Source organism: Scomber scombrus, chromosome 14 (genome assembly GCF_963691925.1).
Source record: "Scomber scombrus chromosome 14, fScoSco1.1, whole genome shotgun sequence".
In the NCBI taxonomy this organism is placed as follows: domain Eukaryota; kingdom Metazoa; phylum Chordata; class Actinopteri; order Scombriformes; family Scombridae; genus Scomber; species Scomber scombrus.
The window spans coordinates 25,368,896-25,380,225 of NC_084983.1; the positions used below are offsets into that span (position 1 = coordinate 25,368,896).

The 11,330-nt window shown below is 42.3% G+C and overlaps 1 protein-coding gene across 1 annotated transcript; it reads right to left on the reverse strand.

Annotated features, from left to right (window-relative positions):
* Window positions 1-737: 737 nt before the first annotated feature.
* LOC133993785 (clathrin interactor 1-like) lies at window positions 738-10,843 on the reverse strand. The gene is made up of 13 exons (XM_062432863.1): window positions 10,710-10,843; window positions 7,573-7,677; window positions 7,339-7,435; window positions 6,838-6,946; window positions 6,408-6,580; window positions 6,335-6,338; window positions 5,466-5,634; window positions 4,880-5,096; window positions 4,665-4,746; window positions 4,387-4,464; window positions 3,875-4,194; window positions 3,305-3,482; window positions 738-2,870 (listed from the first exon to the last, which is right to left on the reverse strand). Exons 1-13 carry the CDS (start codon window positions 10,748-10,750, stop codon window positions 2,464-2,466), a joined length of 1,980 nt encoding a protein of 659 aa, XP_062288847.1. The 5' UTR covers window positions 10,751-10,843; the 3' UTR covers window positions 738-2,463.
* Window positions 10,844-11,330: the final 487 nt, after the last annotated feature.

Below are 11,330 nucleotides of genomic sequence, written 5' to 3' on the forward strand. Positions count from 1 at the left end.
TTACACGTGAACATTCAGGCTTCTAGTTTTTTAACGCAGAAGGCAAAACATCATGAATTCCAACAAAATTAAAAGACCAAATAATATGCAGTGGCGGTTCTAGCTTGAATGACGCCCTGGGCGAGACCCCCCCCCCCCCAAAAAAAAAGAAGTCAAATGACAAAAAGATGCCAGTTATCTCAGGATCCTGAGATAACTAAGTCGGGATCCCGAGATAACAAAAAGTTATCTCGGGATCCCGACTTACCTATCTCGGTAGAAGTCTTAAAGTTGTCAAATCTTAAATAATGAATATATATATATATATTCATTTTTAAAGATTTTTTCCGGCATAGACACCTTTATTTTAGCAGTAGACAGACAGTAAACATGGGAGAGAGAGGGGGGTGTGACATGCAGCAAAGGACCTCAAGTCGCGATTCGAACCGGGTCGGCTGCATATATGGCATGCACTCTAACGACTCGACCACCTGCACGCCTTAAATAATGAATTAAAAAAAATAATGGAACCAGCCTTGAAATGATCCACCATTGGTTAGTTTGTAATTGCATAATGTAAACTCACCCTTGGTGTATAAAACCCCCAATTCTCAGACATGCAGAGGGCATGGTAGCTTTGGCCCTGTCCAGGATCAAATGTAAAGCAAATATCAGAAAGACCACGAGGACAAACTTTTCCACACTTACAAAAAACGACAAAACATTATACTTAATGTTATAATTTAATTTAATGTCGAATGAAGTACAGAAAATAGAGAGTACAATCAAATGAAATTAGCTGTACTGAAAAAGAAACAAAAACATGATTCCTCTGAACTAAACAATGTTATTAGTAGCTCTCCCATATGAACATAACCTTACAAGTGAACTAATAAAATATTAAACTAACAGCTATGGAATCATCTTTTTTGAGAATAACAAAATAAAGATTTGGTCATTTGGAGTGCATTGCCTCAGAAAATGACAAAAGGCTCTGCTTAGCTGTGTTTGCACATCAAACAAAGAAAACTATCCATACACAAAGTCACACACACTCATTCACTCATTTTTCACTTCACTCAAGACCCTCAAACCCCTTCGATTTGTCTAAACTAGCCAGAGAAATCATTTATTAAAACTCAACTCAATTCCTCCAACTTATCTGATCCATGTTGAATGTGGCGGTAGTCATTTTCTGATCCACAGTTTGTGAGGTGTAGACCTGCATCCTTTACACCAGCAGATCATTAAGTTAGCTGCAAGATGAAAAATGTTTGCTGCAAACTAATACTCTGTGATTAAAAGGAGCATTGCTGGCTTGTGCCCCAAATTCTGCTATGTGGCAATGCTTTAAAAACGGAAGAAATTTCAAAGATTGTGATGTTAAATCTTGTAGATAAGTGATTGTTTCCCCTCTTTTCCCACAGCCAGTGTCCTGCCAGTGATAGCTTGGAGCTTCAAAAACATTATTCTGTAATGCTATTCAGTAAACTGTGTCTGTATGCGAAAGTAGAATAGATCTGAGAGAGGAAAATATCAGTGAATAGTATTCTGAGTACAATACTGACTGACCCTTTCATCAGGCATTAATCTGACAGAGGAATCTAAAAAGTGACATAACACAAGGAGCCAAACAGTATTTTAGGGACAATTGTCCTGAGAAGTTCAAGGCTTCACTCATGTTGTCTTTCACATATCTACAAACCCTTCGGTGTCTTACTGTGCATCCGTCTAGTATAAACCGCTACAAGCCCGATGAAAAGAGAGGAGAGGGGAGACAAAGAGAAAAAGCTTGTAATATGCAATTCCATCTACCCTAATATGGCTCAAGAGGAATAATTATGACCATATATACCCATCCTGCACTCTGTTGGAGGAGTGGAGAATGTATTCTGTATACTCCTGATACTGTAACTGTTTAAATGTTTGCACAAAAAGCGAGATAAAGTAATAGAGTCACTCCCTGGGAATAATGTAATGGCTTAACTTCTGCGACTTAATTTCACTGAAATGATATAAAACATATATCATGCTGCAATGCAAAATTAAGGCAGCTATGCCATTTTGATTTGAGTCAAGTTTACTGATTTTTAACTCGGTGTCATAACAGACTTTTTGTAACGAAGGGGGGATGTATGGAAGTTCATATATAAAACAGGTAAAGAACAAAATTCTTTCATCGCAGGAAAGTAATGACTCAAGGCTGTGGGTTGGCACCTTCTCTGCTCATTGGGTGCCCTCTGTGTGACATCATTTCACACATCAAGTGACCACTGGGTAAGGGGTACCAGTGGGCGCTCTCCCCTGCCTCCAAATCACGTCAACAGACCGAGATGGTGAACGATCACTGGCTCGCCAAAAAGAGCAGAAGCAGAGAGAGAAGATTCATGCAAAGTTGTCTTCAAGTACAGCAGTCCTTCTGTGATTCACCTTCTCCAAACTTCAGTCATGCACACTCACACTCACACGATTATTTGCACTCCTTCATTTCCCAAAATTGCCAAAGTTAGCGAAGGCATCTTGTTTGGGCTGACCAACAGCTGGAGTGATGGAGTGTGTGAGGCCCATACCAACTCCTGGCACTCCCATGCCAGTCATACCACCCATCATCACGGGAGCTGCCATGCCCATATTCATGCTCATGTTCATTCCCATCATGCCTTGGTTTACAGGAAGTCCCCCCATTCCCATGGTCCCTGTGGTCATCGAAGGTGGCATACCCGTTGTCATTGAAGCCGGCATGCCAGTTGCCACTGACGTAGGCATGCCCATCATCATGGTATTACCAGCCATCATGGGATTGGCTGGTGGTCTGATGGGTGTCACATGGGGCGGGGAGCTGAGGTTCAGTCCTCCGAAGTTCTGGGCCAACAAGTTGACGGGAGGCACTCCTGAATAGACACATAGGGACAAGAAGGAATTAAGGTAGGTCCTTACCAAGAACTATAACAACAACAATAAATACATAGTTTTAAAAATTCTTCTATCTCAACTGGATGGCGGAGTCCACACCACAACAATAACCACATCAATGGTGGCGAACGATATCGTTGGGATTACTTTCAGAGCACTAACATCGTCATTGTTATAGTTCTTTGTGTGGACGGGCCTTTAATCTGCTTTGTTTTTTCTAATCTGACCAGTCTAATTTAAACATTTTATACTCTGAATGTTCTCTGACATCAACATATCACACTTAATCACTTCCTGACTTATCCTCTCTTTAAAATGTTTAGACAAAACATAAAACCATAGTAATTAATATGTTCTCTTTGAAGTAAGAGTAAAATTAGTACAGAAAATGAATTATAGTACGGCACCGTACCTTGTTGCTGGATGATATTGTTGAGTGTGGGTGGTGACTTGGTGGGGTTGAGGCCTGCTGATAGGAAGTCCAGGCTGATGTTGACAGAGGGGTCGGACCATGTCGACCCTAATGATCCCTGACCTCCGACCTTCTGCTGTTGTCCTATGGGCTGCTGAGACGTCATGCCTCCCAAACTCTGAGAAAAATCATAATTATTTTACATTGAGATGAATAAATGATCACTGAGCTTCAAAAATAGAATCAAGAACAATATCTGACATAAACAGAAAAAACTCAAATCCAAAATCAAAGACAAACTGAAAGCAATTAACAGCCCTAAACTGGAATCTCTCACTTTATTTTTATTTTTTTTAATCAGAGCAAAAAGCATTCTTAAAGTGTGCACTGACATAACATTTTGATTAAGCTCAGATTTCCTTTAATGCAATATTAATTTAGACTATTAATTAGACTACGTACTACACATTGGAAGCTTCTGGGTTATTCATTCAGAAAAATGCATAATTCACAACGTTTTCTTGCAGTTTGCAGGAAACTAGGCCTTCCTGTGATGTGTACCGAACCTACCTGTTGAGAGCGAGAAAGGGGCATGGTGGTCATAGCAACAGGTGCTCCTGGCGTCGCTCCTCCCAGGGAGAAAGTCATACTCTGAGAGGCACTCAGTGTTGTATGCGGATTGGTTAGTTGATGGTTGACCCCACCCATCAGGTCAAAGAGCTCAGCAGAAGGTGGGATGGAAGCAGGATTAGACGCTGGAGCTGAAGGTGATGGGGCGCTGCCAAAGAGGTCTGTGGTGGGCTGCGAGGGACCAGAGCTAGATGAAGCAGGTGGATTTGAGAAGGCGTTCCAGTCTCCAAATTCTCCATTTCCATTGGATGATGCAGCAGCTGGACACAAGAGATACGAGTGATGAGTTTGATTGCGATTGTAACATTCATAAATACAGTCAAAATAAAGAATGTACAACAAGGTTTTTTTGTCAAGGTGGACCTCGTTTGGACTTGTTCTGACAGGGTACATTTCAGCAATGAGAACTGCTACAGGAGGAGCAAAGAGGGGAAAGACTTAAGAGAGTTTACCGGTGGAGGTTGGCAGGCTGGCAGAGGCCGCAGGAGAGGAGAAGTCAGCAAAGCCACCAATGAGGTCTGGATTACCACCTGGATAAATGGACACACACACACACACACACACACACACACACACACACACACACACACACACACACACACACACACACACACACACACACACACACACACACACACACACACACACACACACAAAAATCAAAGGAGTAAAACAATGAAAGACACTTTTTTTTTTTCCTTATTTGTGTGATGTTACAGTTTGTCATTACCTGTCGCAGTGCTCTGATTGGCTGAGGGGTCGATCACCAACAGGTCAGCTAAACCGCTACTGGAGGACTGCCTGACTGAAGACTTGAGAGAGAAGTAGAGACAGTGATTAAACATGTCCTATTGAAAATTTAACTCACATCTGGGAGTGTGTGTGTGTGTGTGTGTGTGTGTGTGTGTGTGTGTGTGTGTGTGTGTGTGTGTGTGTGGTGTGTACCTTCTCCTCAGGGCTCCCGTCTCCAGTGTAGTGGGCAGCAGCACCCAGGTCCAGAGTCTTGTTGCTTGTCGCTCCGCTGCGTTTCCGTGTGGTGGTGGTTGTGGTTTCTGTCGCTTGTGTGATCTGGATGCTCTTTGTCGTGACAGTTTCCTCCTCATCTTTGAACTCAAGAGTGTCCTGTCTACCGTTTCTTGACGCTCGGTCCTCCTCATTGTCACTATGGCAACCATATAAAGGATGTATTAGAAGCAGCACAGGAGATTGAATGTCTGTGCTTGCACTTTGTCATGCATTGTCATCGTGTTATGTAATAGATAATCCAAGATACCACAGGTTGTAAACACATGGCACAGAGCCATAAAACCATCTGATGAGCAATGAGCGGGTCGTTCTTTGCATCATTTCATCTTTTTTTCTGCGTTAAAATAGGCAAGCCAATCAGCTAATAATAACACTTACAATGCACAAGAAAGCATGTAGCATTTTTAGCATACACCCTCAGACCATTTTAAAAGAAACATTTGCTCAGATCATGGTATAAACATGTGTAAATGTGCACATGGATACTGTCAGCGTTTATGATCACCTGATCCTGTCGGGGGAGTCGTCTCGTTCCTTCTTCCTGAACTTGTTGAGTGTGTCGTCGATGGTGCTGCCTATTTTGTCACTGATCTCTCCGAGCTTCTCGCTAAAGGGGAAAGCTCCTCTGCTCTTATCCCAGTCCTCATCCCACTTACTCCGATCCAGCTCATTAGCTGGAGGGAAGAAGACAAGAGAAACAGAAATGAACAAAAAGAGAAGCATAGTGAATTTGCAGCTATCCATTAAAAGGCTCATACAGTCATCGATAATTGTGTGTGAAGCCACCTGAATATAGCTGCATGACAAGTGACGGTCTATAATAAACACAAGACACAATAAGATTAGAGCTGCAGAAAATTATTATTTTCATATTTTTTGAGGACAACTCCTTTTTTTTCTGTGTTGTTCATATAGAAACGCCCACTCAGCTGTTTGCTAAAAGCAGCGATGTGGGTTAAAGCGCTGATTTCCCCCCAAACATACACACACACTGACAGTGTCCTCCTAACTAACTCATTGGCTGTATGTTAAACATGAAAATTTGCCATCAAACAGATACACTATGAGCAATGCTGCAGCGTTAAGTCTGAGTGTGTGAGATGTTTATAAATGCACCGGACAGAACAGAGGGACAGACAGATGCTGAGTGCTGGGAGCTCTGGAGGAGCTTTTTAGACATTTTATAGAGTTAAAGATTAATCATTACTTAAAAATAACTTGTTAAGACACAATTCTAGTTTAACTTTTTAATACCATTCAAAAAGTTGCTTTAAACTATAGCCTTCTACCTTCATGCATTTTAATCCCTGTGGGTTTGGATAGGGGAAATTATATTATCTTTTTAATCCACATCTGGTTTGAGCTGTTTCTTACAGTTCTTGAAGCCGCCGCCGCCGCTACCACCGCCGCCACCTCCTCCTCCTCCTCCTCCTCCTCCTCCTCCTACTACTCCTCCTCCTCCTCCTCCTCCCATACTGTCAGAAGAGACTCCGATGTATTTGTCTTTGTTCTTCTTGGCTTTCTTCCTCTCCTCTCTCAGTCTGTCATCATCCTGGATGAACTCCACCATCTCCTTCACCTTCTGACGAACATTGATGCCCTGATCTTTACCATTCTCATCTGTACACACACACACACACACACACACACACAGGTATGACTATGACATTTTGGTAAATATCTGACCTCATCTAGTGCCAACTTTTTGTCAATGACAAGGTTTCTTGAAAACTAAACGTCAAATTTTCCATGAAATTTGTGTAGATATTCATGTTCCCCAAAGTCTCAATCCTTATACTTTGTATGCAAGATATCTCAATTTGACATGAAAAGAAGAAAAAAGAAAAAACACTAAAGAGTTTCTTTTAGGGACTTACCGATGAGGTGGTAGTTTTCTAGAGATCGCAGGTCGTAAATGTGTTCTCTGGCACTGGTTACGACTCTTTCCGACCCATTCCTAATCAGGTAGGCCAGCAGCAGTAATGCCTGGTAGAGGGAGAAGGAGACATATAGGAAGAGTTTGAGTCAGAGACAGAATTATAGATAATTCTGTTTAATTCAACAATTCAAGTGAAAGGTTTTCCCCCCGACAGGCTAACGAGCAGTTAGACTGTCGGGACAGGATCTAAAAATCCAAACACTCTCTTCCTTGGCTTTTGCTACTCCAATATGACAGAGAGTATCGTTCCCTCTGAAATCATTGCATTTCACATGTACAGTCACACAGCACACAAGGGTAAAAGCAGAGAAAACGGTGTAATAATATCTAGCTACAATAAACTTGTGCTCATGTGCGTTTCCGACAGCAGGCACAACGAAGCTCATATTTGACAAATCCTGCACATGCAACACAGACACAGCGCTGAGTGTGATCGTACCTTGTACACTCGTCTCCAGTTCTTCTTGTTGTCTTTCAGCATCCTTGTCCATAACATGTTCATCACCTCCGGGAACTGCTCGTACATGAAGGTAGATCTATACACACACACACACACACACACAAACAAAGGTATTAACCAAAACAGAATCACTTTTTTTTCTGTCATTTCTAATTGTGTGTAACGACACATTGTACAGTCTATCTGTCATTATCGTGTGTTAAATCGACGTACTTGGCTATTTCTCCCATTAGTTGTCCAGAGGGTCCCCAGGGGTCGTCATTAGTGGCTTCTCTCACCTTGGACTCAATCTCTGAATAGTTCATCACCACATTGGTGCTGTTGACACAAACATGTAAAATAGATATTAGGATTACCATTAGAATTTCAGACAATGTGAAACCGTATTTCTTTACATTCTAGTTTATGGTAAATATATTATGTTTATTACTGTCAATCTTTCAAACAGTCAGCCTTGTTAGTTATCAGTAAATGCTCTGTGCTGATTTCCCCCCACACTCCACTCTATTTCCGGAAAGAGAGTATATAGATTGTGTGAAGATGGCTGACTGACATGCAGACATTTAAACACGTGCGCACACACCACAGATGTTTACTTTTTGCAACATATTGCAACACCTCACTCATGCACACTCAAACTAAGAGCAACTGTGGAGAGCCGTGCTAAACACACAATGAAATCGAGTGGGGAAATAAAATAAATGTTTCTCAGATGAAAAAAGAGAATCAAAGTTCACTGAATAATAAATGACAGCTTTTTAAAAACCTGCCTCAGTTCTTAGAGGGAAGACATGCAGGTGTGTGCACACAAGCATACTGTTTAAGAAAATATTCAACTGTTTAGGACACAAAAGCTTTAGTGTGTGTGTGTATGAAAGTGAGGTGAGCAGGGCCTGTATATCAGTCTGTGTGTGTCTGTGTGTTTGTGTACAGAACGAGGAAAACACAGCGAAACCTCCCCATAAACAACATCTGCTTCCTGCTCTCTTTGTTTTATGTGAACTCACCTGCTGCTGTGTTTGTTTTACTTTGTGTGTGTGTGTGTGTGTGTGTGTGTGTGTGTGTGTGTGTGTGTGTGTGTGTGTGTGTGTGTGTGTGTTTGTGATGGGCACGGCTTGCTGCTACAAACTTCTGGCAAAACACACCGCCAAAGCACTGCAGCATCTCCCTCTCCTCTCCTCTCTGCCATCACTCTATCTTACTCCAGCAGCCTGTCGTTCCTCCCTCATCTCCTCTCATCTGCCCCTTTTTTTTAAAATATCTGTACCCTCCATCTCATCTTCTATCCTCCTGCTCTTCATTTCTCTCGGTGCTTTAATCCTAAGCAGTCACTCTCTTTTCTTTTGTCCTTTCCTCTCCGTCGCATTCTCCTCTCAGGTCTGCCACCCTCTCCGCTGAAGGGAAATAAGAGGCATCTGTATGTTACAGAAACTGCCTGTGACTGTTTTTTGTCAGTAGATAAGATGGAGACAGGAAGCGTAGGCTCCACAATAGTGTGACTCTTAATCTGCAGGAAAAGCAAGGCCACCGCTGCCAGCTCTGCCGAGGTAGATCAATAATGGTGTATTCATGATGCCCAGCCAGGCACAACCAACAGCTGATGGGAGCTGGTGTCTATTACTCCGTCTGAGCTATGCTGGGTTCTCTGTCTGTTACTTCTTTATAACCCCTAATCTTACATCTTCATTTCGTTTTTTCCCCTTATGACATTTGCGGTATAATTGGTCCTTTAAAAGACGATTCCAACTGGAGAATGGTCTTTCAAACTAAGCAGATAAAGTGAAATATAATATTCCTTTTCATGTTGGTATTCCTGTTGTTACTTTTGCTTGGACAGTTATGTTGTTTTTGAGAAAGTGTAAAAGAAAAGATGTGATGTAGAAAATATAGAACAGGACTTGAGGGCAACTCCCTCTTCCTCTTGGCCATATCTATGTAAATCATCACCTTGATCTATATTTAAAAGATATACGAGGCCAATTTTATGTGTACTGTCTCAGAAAAAACAAAAACATATACACTTTTGTGCCAAACTGACCCCTCACTGCAACAGTGCAGAGTGTTTTTTTAATTATGTGTTTTTTAAGGTTTCCGTGTTGTTCTGGTACAATAAGTACAGTTTGAATGCTTGTTTGCAGGATTTGTATCAAAATGCAACCTGAACCCCCGCCTTTAAAAAAATACACCAGCAAAGATTGAGATAGTTGAGATAGTTTGGTAAAAAATAGGACTCAATAATATTAAAATTACTCAACCTGTTGTAGAGAGACAGTGAACCCTGCTGTATTAACAACTGGACTACAAAAAAACCAGTCTTGCTTTTAAATGTAACTGTTTTTGTAATGCTGCGTTAAAATGTTTAAAGTTTAATTTTCAGCTTCCACAAATCCAGCCTTTATTAAATGGTGTCATCTTCATCGAATGCACAAGTTTTGTACTTCGTTATTAAATGAAGGGGCCTGTTTCAAGAGGCAGATTTGCTTAGTTAACTCGACTACCCTGCTGAGTAAAACCAGGACTGTTTCTGCATCAGTGCATCTTCCCAATTTGAAGGTGTCTGGGTTTTACTCAGCATATATTCATATAAGTCTACCTGCCTCAGCAGGGCAGGAAGCTGCTGTTACCCTGTGTTGGGGTAAAATTACACTATACTTGCAGCAAACAGTATTGACAAAGCACTCAGGAGCATGCACAGGTTGCACTGTCCAGACAAACATGTGATAGGCTGCAACACCAGCATTAGCTACTCCATTATGATCTGTCTCTGCTTTGTTGTGTCAACCTGTCCCGGATCAGGGGGGGGGGGCAAGGGCCTCGTTTATACCGGTGTAGCTACAGTGTGAAACGTGATGGGGTAATTTACTATCAAGATACCGTTATCTAGCTCTTTCTAGTAGGGTTACACGATGTTAGGTGGATGCCAAGTGGAGGTGGCGGATTCAGCAGGGCGGGACAGGGCGTGATTCTGCAGCAGCCCTGTCGGAAACAGCACACCGATAATAACACAGCCGAGCTGGGCTTAGCAAAACTAGCGGAATTAGCTAACTGGTTAGCTTTCGTGCTGCATCGGAAACAAATTCATCTCCGGTGTGTGATGTTGAATTTTGCCCGGCCCGTGCACGGCAATGTGGGCGACAGGTGCATTTAACTAAACCAGGGTGAAAACACACATTTCTATTTAAGCCACTAGTAAGATGATTGGCAGCTAGCCAGGTAGTCGGAGCTAACAGCTGAGGGGCTACGACCGTGACGTCACGGCCCGTATCCTCTCCTCTGTCAGCGGTAAAAGCTGCTGATGCTGCCCGGTTAGAGCCGGTTAGCGGTTAGCTCCACAGCCTCTCGGTACTCACGCTTTGTCCACCAGCTCTCTGACTTTCCACATATTCAGCATCTCCGCGCGGAACTGCGGGCTCACCGCCTCGATACTGCGTCGCCCCCCGTGTCTCTACGGCCCCACAGACAGAGGTGGCCTCCGGTTATCCGACAGACAATCCCCGCCACCTCCTACTCCTCGATGAGCTCCGGGTAGCACAGCGGCCGCTGCGGTTAACGGACCGGCCCCAGTTGCTACGGAAACGTCGTTCTCTGCCTACGTCACTGAGGCGTCGAGATGCGCCCACAGCTCGCGGACTGAATCAGTTGCAAACGTTCAAAGCAAAATGACGCAGGTTTGCGCTTTGTGCAGACAATCCTCAAACAGCAAACTGAGAGGAAAAACATGACTTCAATTTCAGATGTTTCAGTGTGTTACAATAAAAAAGTATTACATCAAGTATTAGTAAAACAGTATTGTTAATAAAATAATTATAATGAGTTTTTAATAAAAATAATACATTTTATTTGTAACACACTTTACATTTGAAGCAAATCACAAAGTGCTAAAAGGTAAAATCATCAATATAAAAGACAGATCTAACATAAAACATCATAAAAAACAATAGCATAAAGCAGCAACTAGCAAGCTTAATTAA